The 20,255-nt window shown below is 30.1% G+C and overlaps 3 protein-coding genes across 3 annotated transcripts; 1 reads left to right on the plus strand and 2 right to left on the minus strand.

The window, feature by feature from the left end:
* Positions 1 to 8,737: 8,737 nt before the first annotated feature.
* LOC122515796 (limbic system-associated membrane protein-like) lies at positions 8,738 to 13,020 on the minus strand. Its single transcript, XM_043633253.1, has 10 exons — positions 12,814 to 13,020; positions 12,591 to 12,692; positions 12,061 to 12,276; positions 11,080 to 11,201; positions 10,876 to 11,017; positions 10,015 to 10,112; positions 9,584 to 9,883; positions 9,201 to 9,423; positions 9,034 to 9,096; positions 8,738 to 8,926 (listed from the first exon to the last, which is right to left on the minus strand). Exons 1-10 carry the CDS (start codon positions 12,851 to 12,853, stop codon positions 8,796 to 8,798), a joined length of 1,437 nt encoding a protein of 478 aa, XP_043489188.1. The 5' UTR covers positions 12,854 to 13,020; the 3' UTR covers positions 8,738 to 8,795.
* A 1,120-nt stretch (positions 13,021 to 14,140) lies between these two features.
* Positions 14,141 to 16,149, minus strand: LOC122515662. Its single transcript, XM_043633058.1, has 7 exons — positions 15,848 to 16,149; positions 15,426 to 15,704; positions 15,281 to 15,337; positions 14,922 to 15,131; positions 14,726 to 14,856; positions 14,448 to 14,655; positions 14,141 to 14,306 (listed from the first exon to the last, which is right to left on the minus strand). The coding sequence occupies exons 1-7, from the start codon at positions 15,953 to 15,955 to the stop codon at positions 14,157 to 14,159; spliced, it is 1,143 nt and encodes a 380-aa protein (XP_043488993.1). The 5' UTR covers positions 15,956 to 16,149; the 3' UTR covers positions 14,141 to 14,156.
* A 454-nt stretch (positions 16,150 to 16,603) lies between these two features.
* LOC122515735 (CCR4-NOT transcription complex subunit 11) lies at positions 16,604 to 18,222 on the plus strand. Its single transcript, XM_043633148.1, has one exon. It carries the CDS (start codon positions 16,686 to 16,688, stop codon positions 18,051 to 18,053), a length of 1,368 nt encoding a protein of 455 aa, XP_043489083.1. The 5' UTR covers positions 16,604 to 16,685; the 3' UTR covers positions 18,054 to 18,222.
* The last annotated feature ends 2,033 nt before the right edge of the window (positions 18,223 to 20,255 follow it).

Consider the following 20,255-nt stretch of genomic DNA (forward strand, 5'->3'; position numbering starts at 1 on the left):
TAATCGATGCAAGCGTCTATTGTTGTGTAAAAGATCGGAATATATGATCTATGTACCGTCCCCTTCGAAATCCACCGTTGAAATGAGACGTTGTCCTCTATGAAAGTACTTTTATTAAATGTTGTTTATAAGACCTTCCAAACGATGAGCATGTGTATAAAGGGTGTCATACTTCTAATACATAATCTTTAAGATTAAAACGTTATGATTTTCGTATTTTTATCTATTTCATGTAATTATTTTAGTGCTCCTGCGCAGTGAGGACCTCGAGGGTAAAATTCTGCTGTAACTTAAAGAGAGTGCATTAGTGCATTATAATAATTGTTAATTAATCGATGCAAGCGTCTATTGTTGTGTAAAAGATCGGAATATATGATCTATGTACCGTCCCCTTCGAAATCCACCGTTGAAATGAGACGTTGTCCTCTATGAAAGTACTTTTATTAAATGTTGTTTATAAGACCTTCCAAACGATGAGCATGTGTATAAAGGGTGTCATACTTCTAATACATAATCTTTAAGATTAAAACGTTATGATTTTCGTATTTTTATCTATTTCATGTAATTATTTTAGTGCTCCTGCGCAGTGAGGACCTCGAGGGTAAAATTCTGCTGTAACTTAAAGAGAGTGCATTAGTGCATTATAATAATTGTTAATTAATCGATGCAAGCGTCTATTGTTGTGTAAAAGATCGGAATATATGATCTATGTACCGTCCCCTTCGAAATCCACCGTTGAAATGAGACGTTGTCCTCTATGAAAGTACTTTTATTAAATGTTGTTTATAAGACCTTTCAAACGATGAGCATGTGTATAAAGGGTGTCATACTTCTAATACATAATCTTTAAGATTAAAACGTTATGATTTTCGTATTTTTATCTATTTTGTGTAATTATTTTAATGCTCCTGCGCAGTAAGGACTTCGAGGGTAAAATTTAGCTGCAATATAAGAAAAGTGCATTAGTGCATTAAAATAATTGTTAATTAATACGTAATGTACACGTATATGTAAATGAAAAAAGAAAAAAAATAATAACAAATAATAATAATAATATTTTTACATTTTAAAATATTGTAAGTTCTTCTCTTATGTATGTACTTGATACATAAAACAATGAGAAATCCTAACTGATGCTGTGGAATTCCAAATCTTCAAATACTTGCACATCTGCAAATCGTAAGATTATATTAGTAAAGTATCAAGCAAACTGAAGGAATCTATATATGTATATTTATGATATTTGTATAAGACGTCATTTTCTCTCTCTTTCCCCTTCTCATACTTTTTATATTACTCTTCTTTATGTTATAAAAGAAAAGAAATAAACTTACCAGAACTGATATCAATATAAAAAAGTAAACACTATTATTATTTAGATAGAAAAGTAAACACAATTAGACTGACAATGATTAGATATATTCATGCTGTATTCTACCAATGTTTGGAAACATAAAAAAAGTATAAAGTAACATAGCATTGGTATAATATAAAGAAAATTATATATATATGAATGTTTTGTATACTTGTAAAACGTTTGTTGTTAATATTTAAAAAATAACGTATAGAATAAAGACAATATACACTAAAAACATTGTCACATTGCACAGAAAAACACAATTGTATAGAAAAGAAACCACGTTGTAGATATTTTTAAAACAATTGACATCACATTGCACAGAAAAACACAATTGTATAGAAAAGAAACCACGTTATAGAAATCTTTAAAACAATTGACATACAGCACTGTAACCACCCTTAAAGAATTTAAATAACAAGAATTTTTCCATATTGATACAGAATATGGGAATTTATACTTTCCTAGTTGGCATGAGAGATGTCAATTGTTTTGTTTCAATTTATTTTAATTCTTTAAGGATGGCTGCAGTGCTGTATGTCAATTGTTTTAAAAATATCTGCAACGAGGTTTCTTTTCTATACGAGTGTGTTTTTCTGTGCGGTTTTTAGTATATACTTTCTTTCTTTTATTCCTTATTTTTTAAATATTATCAAGGAACGTGTACACCTAATAGGAAAATAAAATTGATTTTTGATTTATTAGATAAATAAATTATGTGTGTTTTTTTGTACGGTGTGATAAGGTTTATAGTGCATATTGTCTTTATTCATTTCGTTATTTTTTAAATATTAACAAGATACGTGTACCTTAAATAGTAAAATAGAATAAATTTTTTATTTATTTAATAAATAAATTATCATATCAAGCTTGACTAGAGTGGTCATGAATAAAGGCGAGTTACGTACGTGTGCGTAAAATACATTTCTATATGGTAATTGGGAATTTCTGATTGGTCATCTTTTTCTTTTGCAATAATTATCAGCCAATCAGGGCTCTTTGCTGATCATTTTTCTTTCTTTTCGCGGCGTCGGTGCTGGAGATCGGATGGATTATACGTCGTCCCGTTAATCTCAGGTAATTAAAAAATATTTTCTAACGTAAATAATTTGCCTATATACTAATCGATTATTCTAATAAGTAACTTTCAAATGATATAATCGAAAGATTACGATAATGTCGAGGATAAAAAATATTTTCGTAGAAAAAAATTCCATGTACATTTGTATGCATTTTTCTACGCAATCATATATATATCTTGTTTTACAGCATATCGACATACAGCAGGATATCGACTTATAATGTTCAATTTTTATTGTTTGGATTAATAAAGTATACATTTCAACAATTGTTATGTTCCTATATCCTATTTTTAACTATTCGATATTTTTCTATAATAGATGTAAAAAATGCAAAATCTCAAGTAGCCATTGGTCAACGGATTTCGCTACTTTTTTTTGAAAGTGGACTACAGCGCATACTACCGCGCGCAGCAGATGCGCAGCAGAGGCAACGCAGTGGCATCGCAAGGGGAAACGCAGGGGAAAGGTAGAGGAAACGCCATTTTCTGTCAGCTGTACATGTTCCAGCGTATTGCATCATCCCGTTTAACTCAGGTAATGGAAAAGTATTTTACACCTTTCTATTATATATCAAACGATAGCTATAAGCAAGATTTCCATACGTGAGTATTTTCAAAACGAAATATTGAAAAGTTCGATAGATATCTGTGAGAATATAACATCGATATATCTCGATATCCCGCCAAATCTCACCAATGTTACTTAACAATATTTCTTCTAATTTCCAGTTTTTTTCATGGTATCGATAATTACTACCATCTCTAATGATGCTCTAATTAATTATTTTTCATAATTATGTATTCAAAGATCGTATTTCGTATTAAATTCGATTCCTGTAACATACACACACATACAAGCATATATTCACAAGTATAGGTAGCTCGTACACATACACTCATATTTTTGATTTTCTTTATGTTATACTAATGTAATCTTTTTTTTTCCTTTTTTAGGTACCGAGCATTAGGAGAGAGTCCAGCAGGAATACATATACTCAGTCTAACAATTGTGTTTACTCTTTTTTATCTTCATATTCATCGAGGTAAGCGTTATTCTTTTTTTTAAACCATACAGAAATGTATACAAAGAGTGAGAACGAAAGTGAGAGAGAGAGAGAAAAAGAGAGAGAGAGAGAGAAAATAAGAAAACAAAATATTCTATCTACGGGCAATAACGAATGTGTACGTATATTCCAGGAATTTCTGGAAGTGAGAACAGAAGAAACGAAGACAGCCGAAAACAAAACGAAGACAGCCGAACGTTCGACATGAAGGACGCGGTTACGTGTTCATTCCTGATCAGTCCTTCAACGAGCTAAGATCTAACTAACGTGACGTTTAAACTATTATATATATATAACGTTATCGATTTTTATTAACAATTTTTACTGATATTACATACTTTATATGTAATTTTATACAAGTAGTGAGATAAAGGCAATTAATATTGCTTGAATTTATATTGATTCTTTATGATAAAATATCTTTAAAAGTGTGCAATGCCTTCAGGAATGATTCACAGGATATATTGTTCTATAATCTTTTTAGTATGTTTCAGCTTTTCAGAGTTTTATTTAATTTTATTTTATTCATCGTCATCCTAAGGGTAGGATACCCATCCTGCAGTCATCAATGAAGACTAAAAGTAAGTATATTTTTCTATCAAAAATTTCTATTATAACTTCAATGGTTTTTTATTACGACGATGACATTAATTGTTCTTTTTATTTTTCTGTTTCAGAACATCATTGCAATCGAGCGCGTAGGCAATGAGGTACTCGTGTGTTGCATCGTAAAAATAAAATACAAAAGAATCGGAAAGTAAAGTCAGTGTTGATCGTCGCATGTTAAAGTTTCGTTTGCTCGGTTAAGAAACTCCGTAAGTTTCTTTTATTCGGTTTAAACGTGTGCTCATCGTCATCCTAAGGGTAGGATACCCATCGTGCATTCATCAATGAAGAATAAACGTAAGTCAATTTTTATTTTAAACACTTTCTCAATAATTATAATAATTTTTTTACTTACAACAATGATATTTATAATTTTGTTTTTATTTCTGTTTCAGATCATCATGGGAATATATCAGTGTTGGAAGTGTTTGTGAATTGTGTTTGTGAAGTGTTGCAAGTGTTCGTGCATTGCATCGTGCGCGAAGCAATATACGGGAGTGTTGTATCGTTAAATATAATTAAAATCACGGATTAGAAGCACGTTCGTTCGTTAATTTCAATTCCGTCGCGTTCGCGAACAATTTTTGAAATATATATATTAAATTAACTGCGACCAAGGCAGTAATTGCATTAGAGTTTGTTCGAGTAAAGTTGTATTTTTATCTTTAAACAGTCGCACAGACTGTTCGCGTATTAGAATCAGTGCATCAATGAAGATTTTTCTACTTGCATTGACTGTGTGCAAAGCAGTCTTTGAATTAGTTGTTTAGAATCAGTGATCGGGCGTAAAACAAATTAAAATCAAACGCGAATTAGAATCAGTGTTGTTCGTCGTATAATAAAATTTCGGTTTCGCGATAAGAAACTCATCTATAGTTTCTTATTTTCGTTTATACCGCGTTTTTAGATTCACGCGAGGTGCATCGCCATGGTGCAATTGAATTGCATCCCATTGGAATGCATTGTAAGTATCTATTTTTATTAACATTTTATTCGTTTTTGTTTGCTATAATTTTGGATCATATTACATATAACTTATCGTTTTGTTCTATTTTATTTTACAGATATGACGACGGACTTTCTACCTTATCAAAGATGTGGGATGAATTCTTCGATGGATCATCGATGGATCATCGATGGATCTTCGATGGATCTTCGATGGATCTTCGATGGATCTTCAATCAGCAGACTACAATACTTGCTGTAACGTAGGAGTGTTTTGGAGCCATCGTAGAACTTCTTATGTCGTGAGTTAAAATTTAAAGTCCCTCCGGTGCTCAATCATGTCGAGGATGAAAGGTCCTAATCGGCACGAGTTACTGGTTGTAATTATTCCAATAAATTAGTGACGAGCACATGAGTAATTCCTTTCTAGGAGTTACTCATGAAAATTGTATATTGTATTGTATATTGTATTGTATATTTTATATTAGTTCAGGATAGGTTTTCTTGTCTCACCGGTTAAATTCATTTAATTAATAATGCAATTAATAAATACACTTTCTTTTTTATTACGTGTTTTGTTCGTGGTTAGTAGTGGTGAAATCGAGCATTTATTTACTCGTTTTTGTCCAGAAAAGCATGTAATAAATGTCTTACATGCATTGCTTCGTACTTAGTTTATCTAATCGCGATTAATTTTGATATATCGATACTTTGATATTACAAATAAATGAGCAAGAAAACAAACTCATTCGCGACGGATAGATTCTAGCAGTTAAGTGGTGGCTCAAAGCCCAGTTCTTTTATTAGAACAGCCAACTTAATGAAAGGAGTCGTCCGAGGTTTTGAAATATATTAAAAGATATTAAAAGATATTAAAAGATATTAAAAGTTAATATTTATCAAATAAATTGTAGAGTCCTTAGCCTCGCTTAGATGAATTTATATAAAAATGTATATTTATGTGTTATGTATTTATGTGTATTTAATCATATTTTTTAGATCAGGCTTTTCAGCTTCTAATATACTAATCTCCCGTTTCTCCCCCCCATACTTTCTGCGTTCTCATTTATACGTGTGCCCAGGTGTTACACGTATGGGTGAGAAACAGTTAGTGTGGGTTTAGTTTTAAGTTTTTCCCCTATTGGCGGCTGTTATTGTGTTAGTGGTTGCACGATGTACTTTACACCTGTGTGTGCGTATTAGGTAGTGTGTTCTGTACATCGTTTCGCGATATTTTTTAGATAATACATCATTTAATACTGAGAGCACTACTTCTACATATCACGTGTGATATGAAAAATACACGCGTGTGTGTTTCTTTATTTTTATATTTCTATTAAATATTTCTAATTTTCTTTTTTGATAATCGTTTTGCATAGTAGAGTTACTGCATTTATTTGCAGAAACTTTGATATACTCGTATATTACTGGTATGCATATATACTAGTATGTACCAGTATTTGTGCTTTAGTCATTATTGCAATAACCACTAGCCTTGGCAGTCGATTACAGCATTGGTACGTACTCCCATAAGTTTAGAAAACACGTGTTTGAACTAGGGTGTCGGAGGTGCCCCGGGGCATGCTCTCTAGTTTAGGCTTTTGCACCCTGGTGGTATGTGAGAGAATCGTGGAGTGAGAGGGTGGGTACGCATGTATGTTTGCACTTTTTAAATACGGGTAATTGGCAGGCAGGTAGCATATTTCTTTGAGCGAATGTGAAAACTTTAATTTTAAGTAGGTAGGATCCAGGAAAGGCACGAGGTTTGCTTCCACTCCGGAGTGGAAATTTCGCCTCCTGGTTTATACAGAACTGTTACAAAAATTTTTTTTTTGTATTTATTCTAATATGTTTGCTTTGTAAATTTATTTTGTGACTCTTCTGTAATCTTCATTATGTATCATGATTCAAAGGGATTTGCAACGATTTGTAAGATTCATTTCTATTTCGATTCTATCTCGAACGAGATAGAGTCGAACAAATTCGCAAATTCTTTGATGAATTTGATACTTAGTTTTAAGTTTTGTAACTAACACTTTGCACAATCGCGATTTTCTCTTATAATTAAAAATATTTAATATATAATTCAATGTAAAGAATGAATGAAATGAAAATATTGCAAAAAAATGCCTTACATTTATTGCATTATTTATTTCAATTTCATTTTATTGCTTGACATGAAAAGTGCGACGTGTTTTTAGGTCATCGACTATAATTATCTGCTTGGACATTTAATTAATTGTGCTCGTGTATACGTGTATGGTCAATGAACTCTAAATTCATTGATGGTTTACGAGTTTTAGTATAATTAACGGAAAATGTAAATTAATTTTTTATTAATTGAGAATTTGAGTATTAACGAAATATGAGTTTATTTGCAAAAAAAGAATAAGAGGTCTTATCTTGCTTGTACGTGGAAAATGTCCAATTGCAGTTTTCAGGAGTGAAGAAAGAAGAGGCTAAATGCCGAAGAGGCTAATTGCCGAAGAGGCCCCCACTTAATTGTGGCTGAAGAGGGCAACTACTATTGAGGCTACTGAGTTATTTTCAAAAGTTCAACAGCAAGTTCGAACTTTTCGAAAATAGCTCTTTAGTTATTTTTTATATTTTATTGTATTACTTTCTTGCTCGTCATTAATTTCTAGTTGTAATTGGAGATGATGGACCATTCCATCTCCTTGGCACATCAAATCTGTGTGCCATATCGTCCAAAAGATGCATATGTGTTTATTTAGAGTCAGAAATATTAAGATTTCTGTATTATTAAATTTTGAAGCTTAAATAACGTTTGGTAAATATTATAGTAATTTTTCTTTTCTTGTTTCGTCTTTAAAATTTTTCATTTTGATCGTATTTTATTAAATTTGCAATTTTTTTTTTTCTAATAATAATGCAGTTTAAAAGTATTTCATAATAATTAATAGATATTATTTTTTTTTAGTAATTTAGTATTCTAATTTTTCCTATATTTCTTTATTTTTATTTATTTTATATAAATGTAAAATCACGCGTTTAAATTTAATTTTATTGCAACGGTAATTAGAGATTTGATAAAAAATAAATAAGGAATTCAAATGAAAAGTGCATCTGTGAATTGGACCACTTATATGTTAGGCTATTGTATCACTTGACTGTATGACTAATATAGTTTGCTTTTTGTTACAGGTGATCATCGTTGGATTTAACAACAAACCTTCTGGATTCTTTTTTATTTGAGTGTCTTAAATTGCTTCATTTTAAAATATATATATATAAATGCATTTCTGAAGGCACACACATGTTAATATATTAAAAATTAAATATAATTATTTAAAATTCTATTACAATGTAACTATATTATATATATTATCAAAGAATACTGTATTCTTTTGTGTACCTCTGTATTCTTTCGTGGAACTTATTCCATGATAATTTACCAATATCACACGAGTATGTGGTCGTAACACAGTTTTCTTTATAAATTTGATTTATTATTTAAATAATAAAATCTTTTATTTTTAATTCCAAAGAAATAATAATAATACATTTTTATGTAAGTTTGTAGATATAAAATAATATTAATTTATTTTTATTTATAAAAGTGATTGTTATCTATCCTAATATAGGATGAAGATGGTTATGGTTCTTTTTTTAATTATCGCTTCGTACTATTAGTGTCAACTTTTTTCTTCGTCTCTTTTCTCATTTTTGTAGAAATAATAGGAAGATAAGTCTCAGTAGTTGTCCATCGAAAGAGGACAGCCTATAATAACCTTATAATAGAACAAAACATGGAGAAAGATACGACAAGAGCAATGTTTTTCTTCATCATAGAAGTACATCCATTTTTGTTATCCACGCTGGATTTTTGAGAGATCGAGGCCATTTGTATGACTACGGTGGAACAAAAGAAAGATCAATTATTTTCCAATTTGGTGTGATAAAAAAACGAATAATTTTTAATATCTTTTTTCAAATAATGTTAGTAATAAACGGTATACCAGTGTTGATCTTTTCTTCTGGGACTTCTTTGGTAGTTTTGTAATAGTCTTCAGCATCAGGAGCTGCAGAAAAACAACATACGTAGAAAGGAAAGATCCAAAAGATGAGAATTCTCCATTTTGAGATTTGTATTTCTAAGGAATTATATCATTTCTTTTTAACTTACGAGCACCTTCCGTAGCAAATTTGATGATTTTAGATGCCCTACTCAAACCGTAACGATTTCTTGAAACCACGAAAGCTTCGTAGTGAGTGGCTTCATCCAATCCTGTTAGATTAAAGGATCGAGCATGTACAGGACCAATAGCGTTGCTTCCGCTCGGTATGTAAAGTCTGTGCCACTTGTATGTCGTAATCGTATGAGAATCTTCATCTTCGCGTATGTATTTCTATATATTCATAAAGTGTATATCAATTAGATAAATTGGATAGATAGTGGTTGGTTGCAGACGATTATAGCAAATGATAAAAGCTTCCTATTATCTAATAAAACTACATTTCTCTCTTCAGTGTGTTCGGAGACACACCCTGTATATAAATAATACTTACTCTGTATCGTCGAAATGAGAATCGATACTCAACGATAGGAGTATAACAATCGACTTCCCAAATAAAATTGTATGCAGTTTTTGATATACTCTTAACTTCTTTGAAAACCGCAGGATTCGCGGCTCCCGACAATTGGATAACTGCCTCAGTTATTCCCAAGGAATTCCATGCTCTGCATAAGTAAAATCCGTAATCTTTCGTTATCACGTTCCTTATCACTAAACTGTGATTATGTCCTGTACTATGCTTCAGTATTCTCGTTGAATAGGGTACCGTTGTGTTCGTGAAGAACCATTCAACCTGTAAAATTATTTCAATTGTATATGTTATTGTCATTCTGATTAATTTCACATGTACTTTGATATTTCAACGACAGAAAAAAGAAAAAAGAAAGGATAAATCTTAGGAAGAAAAATGATTTTCCAACTTACTTCAGGATCGGGCCAAGCAATAACATTGCAATCCAATTGGGTACGAATTCCAGGGGACGCATGAACCCATGGCTTCTGTACAATAATTTCAGGCTTATCTGCAAATACGCATACAGTTCTCCATATTGGTTACGTATATAATAATATACGCGCGCCGTATCGTTTGATTAGAATGAAATATTTATGATTAAATAATAAGATTAGGTCGATAAAGTTGGGATCTTCTTTTGATCAGGACATGTAAATAATTATTCACATTTGCATAACGATATTAAATGTTATCCGTCATGAGAGCAATTGGTTTGTACTTAATGTATAAATGTACGTACGCTTGTATATACGATTGGAATACTAAGAAGGATAAACGCGCTCACTCAGCAATTTGCTAATTTAATTATAATCGTTTTACGACGCACTCGTAATCGTCGAATACAATTTGACACGATTGCATCTGAATACGAGTTAGAATATTTCATTATAAAGTAGCCTCGAATCTTCTTAAGGATAAATACCTAAAGGGATATAAAAGGTGGAGTTAGGGAATAGAAATTAGTAAAATTAGATAAAAAACTAGAAAAGGAAATAGATAATAGAGAAATGCATGCACAATATCGCTCCGTACATCTCGTAATATCCTTTATTCTTTCCTCTACCCTACCTACCATACCGTAATTTTTCTTTTTCCCTTTTTTTAAGGACAAAATAGTGCGGCCAGGGGCTTTTGAAATGATTGTAATTTGATTGACTGTATTCTTCTAGAGATCCAAAATGTTTAGTTATAACTTAATTCATTGGGTTTTGCAATTATTTGGATTCTCGTTTGATTGATTATTTGTTTTTAATTTTGTTCGGAAGACTCACATTTTACGCGAAGATCAATCGTTGCCGAGGCTGGATCACCGATACCATTGTTGGCGATGCAGGTGTATTGCCCTGAACGATTACGATGATCCACGTAAAATCTTAATTGTGGTCTGTTGGTTAACAATGGTATCTCACCGTCCTGTAAATAATTGCAAAGTTGTCGAGAAAAGGAATTTTTTCTATTTGTTTTTCTATTATTACCTTGGCCCACCAAGAGATGACTGGCGTGGGGACACCGTTTGGGACACACTCCATGTTGACTTCCTCTTTTAAATTGACTTCCAGTACACCGGATTCCGGTATTGTGCGAATACTCGCTGGATCTGGAAGTATATACGAAAGGAACTGGTTAGGGAATATAAGCAGTGCCAGGCACCCGAAGTTTCTAGAGCGTGACAAAGATACATATGTTATCTATTCTCATATCGTATTTGCCTACTCGTTGAAATCGAAAAATGTATGTATTCATATATGTATATGAATATTTTGTTTAATATAAAAAACGAGGTGTGTAAGACTTAGGATTGTTCCATGTTCTTCTCTAATATTTGATTACGAATATCAAGCATTTATTTGATATATCGACTCATTGTCAGACATAGAAGAAAAAGAATTTCTCTAGAGGATGGACCTTTTTGTTATCTTTCCTTCCTATACGGGATCATTCTTGGAAGTATCAATAAAACGTTTCAAACCGAATCATTGAATTATTTCATATATATTTAATTCATTTCTCAATAGGGGTAGTCTCAAGGGTTTACGAGGTGAGACAATAATTAATTGGTTAAGTAAAATTAAATAAAAAAAAACTAGTGTGTGTACTTATGTACGCACATAAGAAGTTATCAAAAATTCTCCTAATCTAAACGCTGTGGTTTTTATTGTAAAATCAAATTTTCTATAGAAAAAAAAATGTTCTTTTACTTAAATCGATCGTTTCGCCTGCGTTTCTATTACCGAATGATATAAGAAAAAACAAATATTCTAATAAAATGCTGTTTGTTTAAATATATGAATGGAATAAATTTGATTATAAGTAGGTAAATTTAGCAAGTGTATAAATGATGAGAATCAAATTGATATTGAAAATAATTTAGGAGTAAGCTTATATAATGTAAGATTATTTGAAAGGATAGGTAGGAAGGTATATTTATTTATGACAGTATTATGGTTGGTACTCACACATAACTTGGATATCGTAGACGCGCGTAACATATCCCCAAGGAGTTGGTCGAGACGCCTGGCACACGTATTCTCCCATATCTCCTGGTTGAACGTTAGAAATCTCTAAGCTTTTGTTAGACCATAGTCGAATTTTTTCGGGTGTTATCAGATGGGGATCATCGCTGTCAGCCAAGGGAATCCCATTTCCCCACCATTTTACTCTGGTTGGCACCCCTTCAATATTTTTACGTTTGTTTTTATAATTAATATGCTATTGAATTTGCAATTATCTTCTAATATTATTCAAAAATAATATTAACGTATATGGTAATTTAAATATTTATTTTCTAACAAGAGAAGAGAGTATATATCATTTGTTGTTTTTTTAATTATTTCTCTAATTGTAAGTTTAGTATAAATGAACAATTCTTTGGTGTATTTTTGGTATTATTTGCAAGTTTATGAATAAAATCAATTGAGTAGTTTTCTACGCGGATATGCGGGCTTGTGTTAGAATTACAACGAGCAATTTCACGCTTATTACTTACCAAGATCTTGCACATAGCAGGGTAGCAAAACCGTGTGGTTTCTGAAGACCTTTACAACCGTCGGGTGGTTCGCGAGACCTTGATTCATTGCCGCGTTAACTCCTAATAATAAAACACCAGATTAAACGAATGGTATTAATAATGAACAATCATTTATATATATATACATAATAACGCACCCTTATTTTATTAAAAAACAAATAATTTTATCTTTTAAACTCACCTATAGCAAGAAAGCAAATAATCCAAGAAACTGGTATCATTCTCGATCGAAATGATATCGAAAATGAATGAAGAATAATAATAATAATAATAATAATAATAATAATAATAATAATAATAATAATAATAAAAGAAGAACCAAATTGCACTTGTATAATAATCGATGTTATCTTGCATGCGATCTCTTAGACTTTTCAATACAAACTGGATCTTCCTTTCATGATGAAGAGATGAGATCCCTTCTCATTCGTTCTTAATTCACCCGCACCCTCACATGCGTGCACGCACACGTACACGCACAAATAAATACATGAATACATCGAAGAATGCACGCGAGAAGTTGTTAAAGAGACTACGTTGCTCTTGTAATTATGACCACTTGGTCATTGTGCGATTTAGAGACGCCCATATTACACGCCGTTGAGAACATAACATCTTTCTTTCTTTTTTTCTATATTCTTTATTTCTCTCATTACTTATTATCCATTATAATATAAAAATATTAATATACTAGATAAATCGATATTAATTTTAAATATAATCGTATAAAAATATTACATTGTGTAGCGGCAAGTCTATTTGACAAGAATACGATTTTTTTAAATACATACTACACAGTTAACTTACTGTACAATTAAAAACTATAAGCAAGTTTTTTATCGCGACCGTGACTACTTTATCGTGACTAACTGAAAGAATGTTTATCTTTAGAGTTTTCAAAAAAGTATATCGAGTATTATAATATGAAATATAATATGAAGGGAATATTTAGGGAAAAACAATGAAAGGAATGAGAATATGATATTAATTAGGAAAATAAAAGAAACTAATTACCATTATAATATTTATGGTAAGCGGTCTTTAGCTGGATTTTACTTGCAATGGAATGTATAGCATATAAAATATGATAAACATTACATTGAAAGTAAAATACCATTGCCCGGGTCTAATCACGAGGGATGTGCATCCTAAAGATGTCCACATTCGAACAAAATTATACATTACAATATATTTAGCAAAAATTTATTATTATTATTATTATTATTATTATTATTATTATTATTGTTAATAGTAGTAGGAAATACTGTAGAAATGAACTCAGATGTTTGTATATATCGTGATTTTATTTTAAATATTGTAGAGTATATAAATAAATATTCATTATAATTATTATTTTACATAAATAATTTATACATATTTTACATAATCGTTAAATTATTGACAAAATTCTTCTTTCTTTTTATCGCTATTTTTTATACTAATTATTATGTATTTTCGGTAATATTAATTCTTATTCACATGACAGATTTATCTTCATTTGTATCTTCTTTGTTTGCAATTGTTTCATTTAGTCGCAGCAAAGCATGCTCTGATGGTTTCTTGTTGAATTGGCGGTAGAGCAAGTATTTCTTTCTGTATAACAGTTTCGCAGTTTCGTTTAGCATCAGCACATTTTTTTCTTTTTTCTTTAATGATTTGTTTCAGAGTTTCATTCTAAACAATCAATCAGTAGCATATACTCAATGATAGTAAATATTGTTGTAATATTGTAATTCAAACATTAAAGTTATTTAACAAAACGAAATTATTGGATTCACGATAACAGTTAGTTTTATACATTAGAGATAAACGTACCTTATTACTAAGGCGAATACACTTTTTCTTCACAGCATTAAGTTTAAGTTTTAATCTTCTATTATGTTCATCAACATCCATTTTTGGTAGGTATAATTGATTGTGTAATTTGTTTCTCAGTCGTCTACATGCTTTGCATCTATATTTTGCTGCTTGTATTTTATACTTTTCATCAGCTTTCAAAAAAACTGTGCATGTTTCTGAAGACCTATTAAAATATGAGTACTATAATTGAAATATAAAGCGCAACAAGAAAAACTTAATTTTGCAATAAATACTTTGGACAGTCAAATCCACTACCACTACACATTTGAGATCTCTCTAATTCTTTTAGAAATTCCCACAATTTATTCATACTAGAAATAACAAATTCACTTTTTACTGATTTACTAATTTTTACGTTTGTTACCTAAAAAATTATACTGTTAACGTACATCTGTAGAAAATAAAAAAAAAATAGAAGAAAGCACTTACAATTACATTTAGAACCTTATCGATTTTTACACGTAATTTGACATCATATGATTCATAATCCAAATGACACAGAATCACTGCGGGTGCATCGAGGTGATCATCAACCCAACCCCATTTCTTTGGTAATTTATGCGTTTCTAAATTCTTAATGAGGTCATCTATCGAAAAATCTGTATGTGACTCTGATAATTCTGCATTTATGCACTCCACCTATTAAAGATACAAATACAATTTTGATTAAAAGCTTTAGCTGTTATTAGGAGATAACTTATAGAAATAAATATTTTGAAGTGCATAAATAATTTTGTTACAATATCAAATTTACAGAATTGACTAGAAAAGAAAATTTTGAATCATACTTCTTCAATAATATTTGGTTCAATAATGCCATCTTCTCTCATTAAATCAACTGGCTCCTACAGAAAAATATAATTATTAACTTTTATTAATAAAGTTATTAATTTTTTTTTTATCACAGATTATTATTTGGTTTAAAAAACAAACCTCCTTAACTACAAATTCCTCACTTGCAGCAACTACCATACTTTCACATATATTTTCACTCGCTGAAGTTTTTTTATCTAATGTTGGAATAGCATCTCGCTTTAAGATAATTTTTTGTCTTTCAGATACAAAAGGTTGTTCACCAGGTATTGTTATTATATCTTTTCTAATTATGTATTTTTCATCAAAATGTTCATCACAGATAAATTGGCGACATTTTGGATCGAAGTCTAAATTTTGCCTCAATATTTCACTCCATTGCCTTATAATTTGAGTTTCCTGCAATCAAAATGTTTATTTTTTACGATTTAATCCAAAATAAATCTGCAGTAAAAATATTGGTATTAATTGTAAATATGTTAAAATATTATTTAACTGTTTCTTTTTTGTTAAGTAAACTAAAGTTTTGAAGTTACACTTACTTTGGGTACGGTAAAAAAAGAATTTTTCTGTAGTTTCAACTTATTTTTTTTTGTTTTCTTTTCTTTATTGTTGATGCAATCCACCACAACACAATATTTCACCATCATAAACAGAAAATTCAATTAAAATTCACATTTGTAAACAAATTAAGGCTTCGTGATTAAAACAAAAACATCAAAAAGAACTATTTGTTCCATTTGTTTATTTATAAAATCACACGTATTTAAATCTAAATTCCTGAACACCACCGCCGCCCTTGTGGAGAATTATCGTACCCGGTATTTCCTTATTTTCATATATATAGCTTCGTTATTATTTCCATGAAAGTAAATGTTAACGTTGTAACCACGAAGCCTATATATAAGGAGAATGAACGCGATACGCGTTCTCGTAGAATTTGTGTTGTTAAAAATGAGGAAACACGATAATTCTCCACGAGGGCGGCGGTGGTGTTCGGGAGTTCAGATTTTAGTACGTGTATGTGTGTTGTTTTTTGTGTTGGTACAACTATATATATTTGAAAAATCTGACCCATCGAATCGACGCGCTCTCTAGTGGTAATAAAAATCATCTTTTCATACTGCATATACGTAGACACATTTATAACACTGCGTTTGTTCTCCTTGTATATAGTTTCGTGATTGTAACTTTGAATTGAAAAAGTGTGTTTTAAAAATGGAGATTGAGAAATTTATTTTTATAACTGATACGAAAATATAAATATATATATAATTCGATGTATATTTAAAATTTTGGAGAAATCACTGGTCAAATGTATATTATTGAAGAATATTAATCATTATTATTATTATAATTTATCATATAAAAAAGTTCACAATGGCACTGGCACCAAAGGACCTAACCAAACTATTAGATATTCTTGATGAAGATAATATTGACACTAACCTGGAAAATCTTTGCAATCAGCTTCATCAAATATTCTCCAAGGAAGATCGCTTTAAAGTTGGAATGACATTACTTCTTTTACTGCAGCACGTTGATTTGTTATCAAAACATGGTCAACGAATAATGGCCTTAACAATGTTGTTCGATCTGTACAAAGGAGAGCCATTAGCTTCGACACCCTTTGCTACAGTTTTTGTTCAAATGCTGAAATCTCAAGAAGATAGTAATAATGGTGTTTTGTTAAATAACTTCTCAGGACACATACCAGTACTTTCTGAATGCGAGAAAAATTTACTTATTAATTTGCTAGGATATAATCAGAAAGAAGTGATGAAGAAAACACCACGTCAATTAGTTGTTGACGATCTCTATTTTGCATCGACACCTTCTATAGATTTAACCAACTTACAGTTGCAACTTGCTGAATATCATTCTGAACTTCCTTCCATAAGCAAATGTGGCAATCCAATAATATTGCCAGATATGGATCATTCTAAGATAACTGGATCTGATAAAAAAATGTTGAGAAATGTAGCAGAAAATCTTATTGTCGGAGACCCACCATTATGTGCTCAAAGTTATAGTCCTGAATTTTTAAGGTTGGCTCCACCTATATTTCATTCTATTAATGAATTAACATGGTATAATATGACCGATCCTTCTGAATTCACTATTGAATACGATAACAGTATGTGCGTTTCTTATTGTGCTGGAGCAGAGGCACGTAGATTAATGGGCAAAGCTTTTAAAAGCGTCTTGACACTTCAACAACAACAACATTTAGTTAACGAATTAGATAGGGATCCTAAATTGGTTTATCATATAGGTCTTACACCTGGAAAGTTGCCAGATTTAGTTGAAAATAATCCATTAATTGCTATCGAAGTTTTATTAAAACTTATGCAATCTAGCCAAATAACGGAATATTTTAGCGTCTTGGTAAACATGGAAATGTCCCTTCATTCTATGGAAGTTGTAAATAGGTTGACAACCACCGTGGATTTGCCAACCGAATTTGTTCATTTATATATTAGCAATTGTATATCCACCTGCGAGACTATAAAAGATCGTTACATGCAAAATCGCCTAGTACGTTTAGTTTGTGTATTTCTCCAATCTTTAATTAGGAATAAAATCATTAATGTTCAAGAGTTATTCATCGAGGTGCAAGCATTTTGTATTGAATTTAGTCGCATTAGAGAAGCAGCTGCATTATTCCGTCTTTTGAAACAACTTGAATCGGGCGATATCGGTGGATTAAATGCACCTCCTACAAAGAGCAAAATAGATATGTGTTAAGATGATGCCCTTCCATTAATAATATATTTTTGCTCCCTTAGTTAACTTGATATGATTTTTATTTTTTTTTTTTCTTATTTTTATTATATCAAAGAATTATATATAAATCATGTTTTTGAGAGATATGTTTAAAAGTAGCATACTCACAGAATTTTTGAATTTATAGAGAGAGAAAGAGAATTTGTATACTATTAATGCACAAATCTATATAATTATTTATTATACTTCTTCCAAGCGACGAAATATCATTTTTACTTAGATACCTTATCGTATTGTGATTAAATTCTATATATTTAAAAAAAATATTTTTATTTAATCATGTGAAAAAATGTGAATAAGTATGGTACAGTTGATTGTCGTTAAAAAAATTACTTCTAAATATTAAATAAAGAAAAAGGAGGGAATACCTCTCTATTTTATACTGGCAGCATATCAGTTAGATTTTTATTTGATATATTATTCTATCACTCAAAAATGAATAATGTACAAAATACATATGTGCCATTACGTAACAATGATGTTCAATGAGAACAAAGTGTACACTCTTCTTAGAGACAAATAGTAATTATATTACTGTTTGTATATTTAGAATATTTTTAACTCGACTATTACAAGTCTCAGTTGTATATTATTAAATAGATGTCTTTATATATTACTTGCGCGTATGTGTGTGTGTGTATGTGATGTGGTGTGTGTATCTTACAATACAATTTAAATTGTTTGTATATCATAAATTGTTCTTTTAGACAATTTTTTTTAAATACATAAAATGTACAATGATATTTTGAACATACTGAGAAATTTATGCTTTTACACTGAGGATGTACATACTTATGATAATATAAATTTTCAGAAAAACACCTATTATGTTTTTTAAAATTCGAACCATGAAAAGTATACAATTTTAAATGAAAATTACACCATTAGAGGTCTTTTTTTTTTTTAAAAGATCAATTCAATATAAGGTCAATAATTTTATATATATGGAATATAATACAATATTAGAATAGATCTCAACAAAATGGGGAGAATCGCGAATAGAGAAGAAACATTTTGTGCAGAGACGGGAACATTGGTGGGATTTAATATTTGCAACAATAAGCTTCGAGTTCCTAACGCTAGCTAATAATAATAAGATATAATAATATTTATCATGTATATAGATAAATAACTATCATAAACTTATAGGTAATCAGATTGATTATTTTGTTAAAAATGCATATAGTATACAGTTACGTATTATTTCTTACATGTAGGGGAAATAAAAGAGGAATCAAAAAATGAATAACAGTAGCATTAATTCTTTGACTATGGATAGCTTAGAAACAAAACGTGGCAATAGTAATTTGTCCGTTACAGACATTTTGCATTGGGAGTTATAGGTGCTGTTCACAGTCAAATGGTTAAATAAGTGTTACAGAGGTAATTACATTTTGCACCGAGCTCATTTTTATAAATCTTATTTATTTGTATTATATACACATTAGCATAATTGTCTTCTTTTTGTTTCTTTTTTTATCAATGTTCTATTATTTTTCCTCACATTAGACTTATGTTAGTATTATAAAAGTTGACTGAGTGAGTGAAATGGCATTACATTGAATATATGTAATATTTATTTTTCTTTTTTTATTTTGTTTTTTTTTTCATAAATTAATGTGAATTGAAAAAAGCTGCAGATCCATTATTGTAATGTAAGTAAAAAGAGATATATGTGTATACCTTTGTTATTTATCTTCTCAGTCATATAAAATTACAAACAAATATCAACATATACTATTTCTTTTGTATGAAGTGTTAATAACTTGAATATTTAATTAAATACTCCTTCATTAATGATATCAATTCTTTTTTTTTTTCTTTTTTCTTTCAAAATATGTGAAATGTTCATACAAAAAATATCGCTATTCACATCAAATAATTTTATAACTTGCTTCATAATGTTATTTTTTCATTATTTCTCATAAATCATAAAATTAGCTAGAATATCGAAACATTTCACATATTATAATCCCTATATATATATATGTCAATATATATAATTTCTTCAATCGATATTTATACTCTGTTGATTTATTCTATTTATATAACAATTTTTCCTATATCCACTCTTGGACTCTTATTTTACACGTGTTCAAATTTTATGTTACATATGTTACCCCTATATTAATTAACCAGTCTGAAATGGAATTTAATAAATTC

Source organism: Polistes fuscatus, unplaced genomic scaffold (genome assembly GCF_010416935.1).
Source record: "Polistes fuscatus isolate 324 unplaced genomic scaffold, CU_Pfus_HIC Scaffold19, whole genome shotgun sequence".
Lineage (NCBI taxonomy): Eukaryota > Metazoa > Arthropoda > Insecta > Hymenoptera > Vespidae > Polistes > Polistes fuscatus.

Bases quoted from the DNA above. Each gene is read 5' to 3' on its own strand.
- LOC122515662 (XM_043633058.1), bottom strand. From the start codon at position 15,955: ATGATGGTGAAATATTGTGTTGTGGTGGATTGCATCAACAATAAAGAA. The intron at 15,338-15,425 runs GTTTGTTTTTTA...ATTTTTCTGTAG, and splicing joins AGGAATTTGTAGTTAAGGAG to GAGCCAGTTGATTTAATGAG. The intron at 14,307-14,447 runs GTACGTTTATCT...TTGATTGTTTAG, and splicing joins GTATTCGCCTTAGTAATAAG to AATGAAACTCTGAAACAAAT.
- LOC122515796 (XM_043633253.1), bottom strand. From the start codon at position 12,853: ATGATACCAGTTTCTTGGATTATTTGCTTTCTTGCTATAG. The intron at 9,097-9,200 runs GTAAGTTAAAAA...GTTTTTCTGCAG, and splicing joins ATTTGCTACGGAAGGTGCTC to CTCCTGATGCTGAAGACTAT. The intron at 8,927-9,033 runs GTATACCGTTTA...GTTCCACCGTAG, and splicing joins AGAAGAAAAGATCAACACTG to TCATACAAATGGCCTCGATC.
- LOC122515735 (XM_043633148.1), top strand. From the start codon at position 16,686: ATGGCACTGGCACCAAAGGACCTAACCAAACTATTAGATATTCTTGAT.